This window comes from Phoca vitulina, unplaced genomic scaffold, assembly GCF_004348235.1.
Source record: "Phoca vitulina isolate PV1807 unplaced genomic scaffold, GSC_HSeal_1.0 scaffold70, whole genome shotgun sequence".
Lineage (NCBI taxonomy): Eukaryota > Metazoa > Chordata > Mammalia > Carnivora > Phocidae > Phoca > Phoca vitulina.
The window spans coordinates 2,154,176-2,167,918 of NW_022589773.1; the positions used below are offsets into that span (position 1 = coordinate 2,154,176).

A 13,743-nucleotide genomic window follows, 5' to 3' on the forward strand; every position below is an offset into this window, starting at 1 on the left:
CCATGAGATCACTAGGGTCAACAACTGATATGCTTATAATCTGTTCTGTACCCATCCAACCATTGTTTTTCACTTCACAGTATTCAGTACATTACATGAGCTATTCGACACTTTGTTATACAATAGGCTTTGTGTTAGATGATTTTGCCCAACTGTAGGCTAATGTAAGTGTCCTGAGCACATTTAAGGTAGGCTAGGCTAAGCTATGATGTTTGGTAGATTAGGTATATGAAATGCATTCTTGACATACAATACTTTCAACTTATGATTGGTTTATTGGGGCATAACCCCATTATAAATTGAGGAGCATCTGTCCTGGAAATGACTCAGTGACTCAGAAAGATAAAACATGCTGTGGTCATGATCTTAACTGACCAAGACTGAATACAGGATTAAAAAAAGCAATTAATGTGTTCCAAAAGAAACAATGGTCAGAGTACAATCTCATGCTCTGACAAGCGTGACTCTCTGTACAAATGGCATAGATTAACGTAGAGAAAACTGAGGGAGAAATACCTAGAAATACATCTAGAAAGAGGTTGATAGAACTCTTTCAGTCTATGACAAATCAAATGGACAAAAGTAAGGATAATGAAGACCAAAATAACAATAAATAATTTGATATGATTAACATCTGTTGAATTCTATAACCCCAATAGAAAAATAGATTGTGGCCAAGACTGCTAGTTGTCCCTAATATCTATTCTTATTTCCTTTTTTCCCATTCTTTTTAAAGAGAGAGAGAGAGTGAGAGCGCAGGGGGGAGGGGCAGAGGGAGAGGGAGAGAGAGAATCCCAAGCAGACTCCACGCCCAGCAGGAAGCCCGACATGGGGCTCGATACCATGACCCTGAGATCATGACCTGAACCGAAATCAAGAGTAGGACACCCAACCGACTGAACCTTCCAGGCGCCCCTTCTCTATTTCCTTTAAATATAGGGCTCTGAATTTTAGCGGTGCCCAAGATTTCCCAGAATAAAGGTACATTTCTAACCTCCCAGTGGCTATGATTAAATTCTGTCACTGTGATTGAAGCTACGTGCAACTTTGGGGAAGTGTCCCAAAGCAGGACAGTTGGTGCAGCCTATGGACTCCTTTCAGAATGGTTTAAAATACATAAAATTAAATATATAATACTAAAAGGGAATCACTTGTATTGAAATCTAGTTATTAAAATATTAAAATTAATTGTGATAGTGTATATGCATCTTTATCAACACTTTAAAGAACAAGGAAAAAAAAAAACCCCAACAAGGTCCAGTGGCAAGTTCTTATAAACTACCTTAATTTCAGTGCCATGGATGTAAATTACATTTGGAGGTATTTGCAACAGATACCAAGTTTTTTCTCTACTTGTATATATTAACTCAACGTAGTGAGGGTTCTTTTGCATCTTTCACACCCATTTCAAACAAGCAGTTCTACCTCCTCTTGGTCTGTGGAATGGAACGTGCTCTCTCCCTCTCAGGTGTGGGTAGAAGTCTTCCCTGTCCATCTTCCACCTGGTGCATCTCTTAGTTTGTGTTTGATAATGTGTGATTTCAGCTTGGACAAGCTATCCTTAGAGCAATAACATGACAATGCCTGGACTCCTTACTTACTGGGCCAGACACAATGCTCTGCAGTTCCCTCCACACTATTATACTTCCTTCCTTCCCTTGCTTCTCTGATATTTGCAACTTTATCAATTTTTTATTGCTGTGAAACTAAGAATTCATAGATAAACATCCTTTCTCGTCCTGTTAAAAACCAGTCTTCTGTCTGAACTTACAGGTTGCTATGGTCAATGTTTGTGTCCCCCCATAATTCATCATGTTGAAATTCTAATCCCCAAAGATGAGGGTATTAGGAGATGAGGCCTTTGTGAGGTGCTTAAGTCATGCGGGTGGAGCCCTCAGGAATGGGAGTAGTGCCCTTACAAGAGAGGACCCACAGAGATTGTAACCACTTCCACTGTATGAGGACCATAGGGAGAAGGCATTGGCTATGGGCCCTAGAGTGCAACCATGCTGATGTCTTGTTCTGGGACTTCTAGCCTTCAGAACTGTGAGAAATAAATGTCTGCTGTTTATAAGCTGCCCAGCCTGTGGTGTTTTATTATAGCAGCCCAAATGGACTAATGTTCCATTTTCTTGCCTTATTTGGCCTTTGACCCATTCCAATATGGCTTCCACTCCTACCACTCCATGGAAATCACCCTTGCCAAAGTCATGGATGGTTTTCATGTCCTTAAATCCAGTTTTCCTCATACACAGTGGGCCACTTCCTCCTTAAAATACCCTCGTCCCGGGCTTCTGTGATATCACACCTTGCTGGTTTCCTCCTCCCACCCAGACTTCTCCCTCTCCTGTACTCTATCAGCCTTTCTACTCAACCATTAATGCTACACAGTAGTTCCTTGGGGTTCTGTCTTAGGCATTCTCATTCAGTCCTCTAACAAATATTTTTTGTGTGCATCTACTATGGGCTAGAGAATGCTGTTGCTGAGCACTGAATATATGGTCCCTGGTGTCAGGGAATTTAGAAGAGAAGCTATCAACCATAAGTTACACAATTAATTATTTTACTGTAGTCATGATAAAGACTGAAAAAGTTCAACTCCTACACATTGTAATGCTTTTACAGATTAATTAGAATGAACTTAACTGTGTCTGAAATTCCAAAGATGCAACCCCTTTAGTCATGGGGGAAACAGAAATGTTCTTAACAGCTAAACGTCTTCTTACAGTTGAGAAAAAAAAATAAGGAAACAAGGATATAATCCCTTTGACTCTATCAGTTGAAACTAAAGTTCTTCTTATTCTCACTGCCTTCTCTGATTTGTTTTTAGTAGGCAAATTTCCAGTCTGTCTAAAGGGATCAAGGGTGATAATAGATGTCTCTTTTTTTTTTTTAATGAAAATGCATTTGATGCCAAAGCCTGAATCACCTCCAGGATGAAGCCTTGGTTTCTCGGGCCTGCCTTACTCTTGTGCTGTTTTGGGAAATCATGGTCACTTCCTAAGTATTAGTCTTAACCTTGAATCAGACTATTTCATGCCAGAACAGTTGATAGTGAGGCATTAAAGAGAATACATCAGTGTGCCATACACATTTGAATTTGCTTACATTTGGAAAAACGTTGCTTTTGACAATTCCTAAAATCACTTTTGTTATCAAGCACATCTTTCCAAAGAGCATTGACTAAATGAGTATAGATTAATTAGAAACACATGGAAAAAATTTGGAGCCTATAATTTTTTTTTTTTTTTTTTTTTTTTAGAGATGCATTTGACTAAATAAGAAATGGATCTGAATGAACCAAAGTATTTGAAAAATAACTTTATAAAGTCCTTTTGAAGAGACACAGGTGCTGGGAGCCAAGGTCTCTCAGTCTGGCAGGGACCCAGGGGGGCTTGTGGTTCATGTTTGGTTGACATTAAAACAATTGAAAGTTGCCTGTTGGTGTCTTCCACAGTTTCCCATCAGTAGATTCTAGTATCTGCTATACGAAGAAGCAGACTTCACACCTGGATTTCAAAGTTTGGTTTGGCCCCTGCACCAGAATAGCATCCCCACCTAAATGGTTTGGTTAATGGTTGCTGATACTTGAGCATTTGCTAGGTGCTAGTGCTTTCTACTAATCTCCCCATAGTCCTATGATGTAGGATATTAGAACCTATTTTTGGATGGGGAAATAGATATGGAAGTTAGATAACTTGCCTAAATGGTAGGCCTGGCAGTCTGGCTCTGAAACCTCAACTCTTCACCCAAAGAACCTATGTTTTGCCCTCCTTATAATGATTCAGTATGTGACTTTTAACCACCCACCCCACCCCAGTGTGGCTTTTCTTGAAAGCTCATTCCTTTCTTCCCTCTCCATTTCCTCCTTAAGAAGGGGCCCCTTGTTATCTCCAGCCAAGGTCAAAGTCACATGCAGTATAGTCAGTTCTTGGGCCATTACAGACCACCTCTTATTCCACCTGTGCCTTTTAAATTCTTCCCCACCTACTTCTTTCTTCCCTCGTCTCTGACCTCAAGACCTCATGCTCTGAGGAGGAAGGAGGAAGTAGCCCTGTGGGTCAACAGGAAGCCTAATTTTGCTGGCTCCTGGAAGTGTCTCTTGTTGCTTTTGTGTGCGTCTTTGTCTCTCTCTCCCTTCCTGGCTGGACCCAGCATACCATGTACCAAGACCTTTGCTCCCACCTGCTCTATCTGCATGGGTCTGGCCCTCAATTAAGTAATTTCTATTTCCTTCCTGGGCAAGTTAGATCAGTGCCTTCTAACCAACTTGCTCCTTGCAAATGTTTCTAAACCAATGGACTCAGGTGGAGGAGAAACTAGGATGCAGTAATTTGAATTAGAAAAATAAAAATTATTTAAACGCTAGAAAAGTTGTAAAAAGTAATATAATTCAAAGGGAGGGACACTGACAGGGAAATAGGACCCACAGGAGAGGGGGGACAGCTGTACAACCTTATAGATTGTGCTGTCTGGAACTATGCCATGCTCCCAAAGTCGAGCAGGTGGAGAGAGTAAGGCAAGTAGATAGTCCAGAGGGGAGAAGATATGCTTGTCTTGGCCCCTTTTAATCTATGACTGACACTTTCTCATGGTGCAGAAAGCCTTGCCTCACATTCATGGGCTGTTTTCTGACCATGTTTCATGGAGAAGTTTATACCATTACTTTGATTACCACTCCTTATAATCTGGCTGGATGGTTTATTCTAGAATGTTCCTGAGTCCGCAGAGTACAGAAACTCAATTTTATTTTTTTATTTTTATTTTTTTCAGGTGATTTTAAGTGACCAGGATTCTTTCTCTCTCTCCGTCTCTCCCCCTGCCCCTCCCTACACCCAGGATGAGAATTTTATTTTATTTATTTATTTTTTATTATGTTTTAAACCTAAACTTATCACTGGTCTTAGGATTTTTGGGACCAAGGTTTTGAAATCAGCGAAGAGCCTTGAGGTGAATCAGAGCTGGCCTCTCATCCTTTCTGGCTCTCTCTTTACCACTTTTTCTGTGCCCCTGCACATGCATCTCATACCTTCCCATTCAGGGCCTCGGCTTCTCCACATAGTGTGATACGGAAAAAAAGTTTTTGACATGGTAACTTAGGGAATTATTTGTGCCCTACTGGGTATTTCCTTCTGCTTAGCATCTACTGAGTAGGTGCTCAATATATATTTGTTGAGGGGCGCCTGGGGGGCTCAGTCAATTAAGCGTCCGACTCTTGATTTCGGTTCAGGTCATGATCTCAAGGTTGTGCGATTGAGCCCCATGTGGGGCTCTACACTCAGGAGGGGTCTGTTTGAGATTCTCTCTCTCTGTCTCTCTCTCTGCCCCTCCCTACCCCCAGTGCTCTCTCTCTCAAATAAATAAATAAATATTTAAAAAATATATATTATTATATAAATTATTATATAAGAATTATTAAATATTTAATTATTTAATATATATATATATATATATATATATATATATATATATATTTTGTTGTTGTTGTTGAATGAATGAATGAATGAATGAAAGCAAGCAAGCCTGTAAGTATTCATTGGGAACATTTGGGAAATATTCCCCACCTCCCAATCTAGGTGAGACCACCTTCTCATGTCATGAATAGCACTTTTTACAAACTATGTTGTGCTGATTTGCCATTGTTAACTAATTTTAACCAAATGGTAGCTGTTTCCAGCTTTTTGCATAATGCCTGGCACAGTGGCAATAAATTTTTGTTGACTCAATAAATGACACACTTTATGTCAAAGAGTTTTGACTCTTGGAGGGAAAGCAAACAAAGCTTTGAATTTACAGAACTGGGAGATTGAAAGGAACATTGAGACATGTACAGGTCCATTTCCCTGCTTCCCAGTGGAACCATTCCTGGTCATCATGTACTTTGTTCCTGAACACCCACAGGAGGCTCTTTAACCATGTGACTCATAGCATTTTCCTAAGAAACCTCTGTCTTTATTTACTTCCAGAAGACATAAGACACGCATACCATCTTTCTTTTCTTTTCTCTCTCTCTCTCTTTTTTTAAATTTCCTTTCCAGGAAAAAGAAAGAACAATTAGGCATGCCAAGACTGTAAACAGCTTCTGGGTCAAACACCTTAGCCCACGTGTGGAGTAGAATTAGATGCCTCTGAATCCAGATCCCGGCTTTGAGTGAAAATCATACTGTACTATGTGCGCCTAAATCTGCAATCTGAAGACAGAATTCCAAGCTTCTGTAGCCTGATGGAGACTTGGGGCTCCTGCTCACAATAATCTGTTCTATGTAAAATTCCAAATGCTCCCACTTCTGATTATTTTCAGTTTGACCAATGACAGTTCAGCTAACATCCAGGGCCGGCTTCTCATCAACATCAACAATGTCTGGATGAAATGGGTCAGTAGGTGCTACCACCTTCATTTTAAATTAAGAGATTGTGAAAAAAATATGTAAATAAAGTAAGGGACTGTGGAGTAAAGTAAAAAATGAAATCCCTAAGTCCTTCCCCTCTGAGGTGTCATGGAAGTGCCTTGGGTTCTAGCCATCTAGGTTGTTAGAAATAAATCTAGATATGATCTGATTTGAGGAAAAGAGAGAGAATTTTTTTTTTTTTAATTTCCTTCACAAAGGCAATTATTGTCATGTGTTTTCTGTGTTTTAATTCACTTGTGGAGGAGAGAAGCATCTCGATAGTTCTGGCCAAGCTTGTCCGGAGTTGAGTTAGTGGAAACTTACTCAACCACCCGGTGTGATTCATGTGGCCCTCCCTCAGGGGATTAGAGAGAAACAGTGCTCTTCCTCTTTACTTCGCATAATTACTTCCAACCTCTGAACTTCTCTATTCAAATGATCTGTGCCAAATATTCTTGCACTTAGATGACCTCCCAAATTTTGACCTCCATTGAAAAAACTCTTCAAACCAGACTGGCTCACCAGGCAATTTAAGGAGTAGGTCAGCTTTTCTCTGTGTAGAGTGGAGGCACATTTCCCATCTAGTCCTGTCTCAGGTCTCACATAAGTGGGTCCCAGCTCACTGACGTCAGAGCGAGCATGGGCTCTGTGGCTCTGAGGGCCACCAGTGGTAAAATCGGTGCTGACTCATAGGCAGCAGGCAACTTCGGCTGGGTTTCTAAGGAACACCCTTTAGTAAAAGTATTCCTTCACAAATTGCCTGAATGTTCACCCTTAGGAATTCTGAGCTTTATCTGACCTCTCTTGCTGTCAACTTTCCACTCTCCCTCTTCTCTGGATCCTTCCCCCAACTTGGAGTTTGGAAAAATCTTTCAATTGCCCTATTCTAAAGAGACTTACCCTAAATATGGACACTTGATAAATATGGTATTTGTCAAGTGGGGAAAAGATTTTTTTTTTTAAGTGATGCTGAAATAATTGGATACCTGTGTAGAAAAACAAAATCTTGATGACCACTTTACACTATACATAAGATCTCATTTCAGGGGGACTAGAGTCCTCAGTGTAGAAGGCAGCAATGAGCTTTTGGAAAATATGGGAGGGTCTTTATGATATTGCAGGGCAGAAAAAGATGTCTTAAACAGGATATATAAAACAGAAACACTTGATAAATGGGACCACAATATAATTACCTTTTGTGCATCCAACTAGTAAAGAGTGAAAGACAGCTTAAGAGGGGTAGAAGGCATTTGGAAAGCATATAACTGAAAAAGGGCTTGTAATCAGAACATTTAAAGAACTCTTTCCAAATCAGTAGGAAAAAAACAAAATCCAGTAGAGAAAATGGGCGAGAGACTTGAACAAGTATTTCATAAAGTTGGCATCTAGTGGCCAATAACAAAGTTAAATGAAAATGACACCGCAACGTTACACTACTTACTATACATCTACCAGAATCACTGAAATTAAAAAGCCATATAAATATTGGTGAGGCTCTGGAGTAAAAGGAACTCACACTCTGTAGATGGAAGTGTAAATTGGTAAAACCACTTGGGAAACCAGTTTGGCATTATCACTAAAGTTGAAAATATATATGCATTCCCAATGACCTAGCAGTTCCACTCCTAAATATAACGCCAAATAAATTTGTTACATATGCATCAGGAGACATGTCTGAGAGTATTTATAGCTGCATTTGTTTGTAGAAGCTCCTAAAAGCTCCAAGCTTAATGACATAAATGTCCACCAACAGTAAAATAGATAAATTGTGCAATGTTTATGGAGAATACTGTATATCAATGAAATTGGATGAATCAACTCAGTTACATGCAAACAGCATGGCTGAGTCTCAGAAATACAAAACTGAGCAAAAGAAGTCAGATACAAAATTATTCCTCTTGCCCAATTCCATATAAATGTTTTAAAATAGGAAGGAATCTTCTTGTAATTTTCTGTTTATATAAAATTTAAAAGCAGGCAAAAGCAGTGCTTGGGGATTCATAATTATAAGTTAACATATAAAGCAAGGCAAGGAAGTAATTACTATAAAGTTGGGATCATTGTCACCCCTAGGGGTGAGGGGCAGTTGTGGCAGATGTGCAGGATTGGGGTATCCGACCTGAGGGATGGCGATGTCCTGTTTCTTGACATAGATGGCACTTTATAATAAGTTGTCTTTGATTTTGTGTGTTTTTCTGCATGTTATATTTCACAATGAAAAATTTATTTTGAATAAAAAAGCCCCCTGTCTACAGCCCCAATCTTGCCTCCCCTGAGCCTGTCTCTCTCTTCGATGCTCTGCTCTCCACCAGCGGAAGGAATATCCTCTCTTCCCTTATTTTCCCCTTTTCTCAGCTCCCACGCATAACACAAACTGTCCCCCATCCCCACCTCCAGTCACCAGTGACCTCTTGGTTGGCAAATCAAATGAACTTGTCTTTGCTGCTGACCTTGTAGTTCTCTTTTCCCTTGGCTTCCCCAGACACTTCCCTCTCCTGATGCTGCTCCTCTTTCTATCCCCATGGCCTCTCTGCTTCATTCTCTGATTGCTCCAACTTCCCAACTCCGTAAGCACTGGGGCTTCCTAAGTTTCCTTCCTGCTGGTCTCATTCACGCCACTAGCTCATGGCTGTGCTAATGGCCCCCAAATGCATGATGTCCCCTTCCAGACTCCAGGTGTGCGCATGCCTAGAGCTTCCTGCCTCCTCTTCATTTTCATCTAGGGGTAGGGAATCACCCTAATTTCATCCAACAGGCCTCAAAATGAACTCATGGTCTTCCTTGCTCCAACCGTACTTCTGGATTTCCCGTCCACATAAAGGGAATCACTTCTAGGTTGAGCTCTCAAGCTAGAAATGTTGACTTGTCACTCTTTAACCTGCCCCAGCACCAGGACCTATTATTCTTACGTTCATACTGTGTGCTAGGCACTTGCTATGGTCTGAATGTGTTCCTGCCATCCCCCCCAAAATTCCTGTTTGGAAAATCTAATGCCCAATGTGACAGTATTAGGTGGTGGAACCTTTGAGGTGATCAGTGTCCTTATAAAAGACACCTTCTGCCATGTGAGGACACAACAAGAAGACAGCTGTCCATGAGGAAGTGGGTCTTCACCAGACACCGAATCTGCTGGGGCCACCATCTTGGACTTCCAGGCTCCAGAATGATGAGATATAAATTTCTATGTGTACGCCGCCCAGTCTGTGGTATTTTGTTATAATGGCCTGAACAAACTAAGACAGCACAGTTTTTAAAAACAGATATTACATACTTTTTTTTCTAACATATTACCATATTACCTCATTTAATTCTCTCAACCCCAAGATATGATATTATCATCCTACTGTACAGAGAAGAAAATGGAAATATTAATAACCAGAGCAGCTCTTACCCCACCTTGACTGAATGCTAATTCCATGGCCAAGGGGGCCTACTACCAGTATTGGTATTTCTGCCCAGTGCTGGTTTCCACCATGATTATCATCCTACCCTCCTAAATGCTGTCCCAGCCACACACAAATCTCTTTCCATTTTGTCCACCCTCAGCAGGGCTAGTAGAGTACTTTAATAATTTGATAGTGTAAATTCTGGTCGATTCTTTCCCAGTGACTTAGCACACATGGAGGCCGTGTGATCTGGGGCCAGCCTGCCCCCATCCCTACTCTCCAGCCCCAGCTCCTCATCTTCTCTATCCCGAGCAAACGTGTTCTTTCAGGCTCCTGGGCCCGTGCAGACAGTTTTCTTTGCTTGCAGTGCTCTGCTGATACCCCTCCCTGTTCAACTGGGAAATCCCTGCCCATCCTTTAAGCCCTAACTGAGAGACTCCTAGGTCAGCCCAACTCCACTTGCATATGTATTTACAATGCACTTGGTGCCAACTTCTAGCGTTGTATTTTGTTTTTGTTTTATATCATCTTACAATTGCTTATTGGTTTCTGCCTGCTTTGCTCCTGGAGGGCAAGAATAGTGTATTATCCCTTCTTGAATGGTGTCCCTTTCCAGTAGTGGTCTTATCAGCGGGTGGGGGGAGTCAATGGTTTTGCTGAGTAAATATGTGTCTGTGGAAATTCTTGTCAAACAGCAAGCATTGGAAGAAATAACCTGGTCACTGCTTGTTGATGTTGGTGTGTGGTATTCTTCTGGGTTTGAGACATGGAGATGCTGGGTTTGAGACATGGAGATGCTGGGTTTGAGCCCTGGAGTTGCTTTGTTTTGATAGAAGAGAATGAGGGATAGAAAACAGGGCTACCTTTGGTGGATGTGTGTCCTCCTCACTGACAGGGCTGCCAGTTGCTGGTGACATGGACCCCCCCCCCTCCATTGCAGACATCTTTGTCTTGCTGTCATACTCACTTTGACCCTATCCCATTCTATCCCTTCCATTCTCTTGAACCATAAAAGGCCCTTGGCATTATGCTTCTTTTCTCATTTAACCCTTATGAAGGGAATCAGGATATGCCACCCCAAAATATACCACTTTAGCATGAGAGTTATTTTGAGCTGAAAGCAATTGAGAAAAAGCAGACCCAGAAAGAGCTCTTCTGTCTTCCTCTCTCTGTCTAGAAACAGGACATGACTTTCCCTGTGCAGGTGTCCCGTCTCCCATAACAGAAAGAGGACAACGACTCTTGTCACTGGACACAGAGATGGTACTGGGTTAAGACTGCATAAACCTCATATCAAACCTATCTTCCATTAGTTTCTCCTATATATTTCCTGGTCATTTTCCAACAGCCTATTGGCCCTAAAAGCCCAACCTGTCTCTCTTTTGTTTTTGTCTAATCACTTCTCCACAATTTTTTGCTCTTTGTTAAAATGGTATATAAGCCCCTGAGTCTTACAGCTTCTTTGAATTTTTCACTTCTTTTCTGTGAAGTTGCATGAACATAACATTAAAAATATTAATAAAATTTGTATGCCTTTCTCTGGTTAATCTGCTATTTCCCAGTTTAATTCATAGACCTCAGGTGCTGAATCTAAGAGGGTAGAGGACAAGACTTTTCTTCCCTTACACTTATAACCTATGAGATGAAGATCACCGCGACTACCGTATAGACAGCTGAACTGAAGCTCAAGGATGTTACATTAATTTGTGGGTGGAAGACTTAGGTCTTGTGCCAAAGCCCTTTAACCTTCCTTGTTCCTTTCTTGGCTAGTGTCTAAAAGTTTGTTTTGCCATTTTGGTGACCCTGAATCCCAAGAGGTTGCTGACACCTGTTTGTGTGGGCTCTTGAGTCAGCTTAAGGAAGGAAACACAGCTAAGGACATCTCTGAAAAATCCCCATCCCAGAGTGGGTCAGAACAGCCCAGTGTTTCCCTGGGACAGGACTCCTTCCGGGTCTCTGCAGCACCCAGCCCTGAGGTCAGAGGCATTAATCATGCAGTGAGTTTTGGTTGATGACATGAGACTGGTTTGCATAACCTGGCTGCACTGGGGCGGGCACCCAGGCCACCATCGGACAGGGACTTTGGGACCTGGTGTAAGAGAAGGAACCCCTCCAGTGCTCACTACATCCAGGATCTGGATTCTCCCCGTTCTCTCTGTTTTACCAGCTCTTTGGAAAATACTGCAGGGCCTGCAAGCCCAAAACAAAAGCCAGAGAAGGTAGTCTTGTTTCTAAGTGACAGGGCAAGTCAGGGATCAAAACAAGTTCGATTAAAAGAGACTTTTCAGGTTTGTAAGCCCGAGAAGAACCCAAGGAGGAGAAAACAATAGGTTTAAAGAGTTTCCTGAGAAAATCTTATTGCGTTTCAATAACCCTGCTGCTTTCCTTCAGAAACTTGCCAGGGTGGTTAGAAAGAGCATTATTTCCATTGACTTGGTCTTAAACACAAGATAAGATGTCCGCTCACCTGGAAGCCAGTGTTGCTGTAGCCCTCAGCCAGGGGGGCTGTCATACTCTTCAGCTCTACAACGTTGTTGCTGCTCATGGAATTGGCTGGGCTCTGAATTCTTTTCAGACGTCTGCTCTAGAGGTTCCTCGGTAGCTCTGAAGAGGATCACAGCCTCTGCTGATGTCAGAATGCCACCTGCTGTTTCTGGGAACCTGGGCAGGGATTGCATTTGCCAAGGTGAATCTGTTGGGGGCGGAACAAGAGTCATAGGTGGAAGGCGGGGAGGCTTTCGGATCCACCCATCTCATTAATCTTCCTGATGAGCCCTAGGATTGCTGGCCCGTTTTTACTCAGGAAAACTCTTGCAGTGCACAGAACAGAAAAGGATGCTTTCTCAACGGTCAGGAGGGAAATATCTGTTTCCTATGGGTGGTGGTGGGGACTAGGAATGGGGGGGAAGCAAGGAATGTAAGGGCTGGTTGCTACCAATTGACCATTATTCTGTGCTAGGTCCATGCTCAGTACTTTGTATATCCTGGTCTTGGTTTCTCTTAAGTACAAACAAAAACAGAGGTGTGGTAAAGTTAATAGTTTGCTCAGGGTCATTTGGCTAGTAAAGGGACGGTGAGAAGTCAAATTCATGTCTAGATGATTCTGAAGCCTTTTTACTACATCCCTGACTGCAGACTGGATTGCTTTTAAAAATCCAACTCCTAGAAGTGCAAATATGCAGCAGATAAATGGAATGTGACCAACTGCTCACTTAATAAAAGGATTCTTTAGGAAATTATTAGCTATAGGATTCCTTCAAAATAGCAGTTTCCCTTTAGTACATTTCAAATGAGCTACAATTGTGGGCCTCTGTGGAAATGTGAAACATGCTTATGATAAGTGAAAAGCTAGAATTAATAAACAGAATACTGCATCATACAGTAGATAAAAGAATGGAAGACAATATCAAATATTACTAATGGTTATTTCTGGGTTGTGGTTTTATGGGTGGTTCTTATTTTCTCTTTCAGACTTTGCTGAGTTTTCTATAAAGAGCATGGTTTACTATTATCATGATATAGACTATATAATGATTAAGAGCTCACTGGAAACACATGGCCTGGGTTCAAATTCTGGCTCTACCACTTACTGCAGCAAACTATAGCTCAAGAGCTAAACCCCAGCCAACTGTTTATTTTTTAAAGGTTTATTTATTTATTTTAGAGAGACTCAAAAAGACAGAGAAAGCATATGCCCGGCAGGTGGGAGGGAGGTGCCGAGGGAGAAGGAGAATCTCAAACAGCCTCCCCGCTGAGCACAGTACCCTATGTGGGGCTCTATCTCACAACCCTGAGATCACAACCTGAGCAGAAACCAAGAGTCACCAAGAGTCAGTTGCTTTACCAACTGTGCCACCTGGCGCCCCAAGCTGCTTATTTTTATACATACAGCCTAAGAGCTAAGAATCGTTTTTAGATTTTAAATGGTTGGAAAAAATCAAAAAAACATATATTTCATGACACATGCA

At 41.5% G+C, this 13,743-nt stretch overlaps 1 protein-coding gene across 1 annotated transcript in view; it reads right to left on the bottom strand.

Annotated features, from left to right (window-relative positions):
- SLC28A3 (solute carrier family 28 member 3) overlaps window positions 1-12,320 on the bottom strand; it is a 53,207-nt gene extending 40,887 nt beyond the window's left edge. The window contains exon 1 of the mRNA XM_032392906.1: window positions 12,243-12,320. Coding sequence (XP_032248797.1) covers window positions 12,243-12,320 — 78 coding nt within the window. The remainder of the gene's footprint in view (window positions 1-12,242) is intronic.
- Window positions 12,321-13,743: the final 1,423 nt, after the last annotated feature.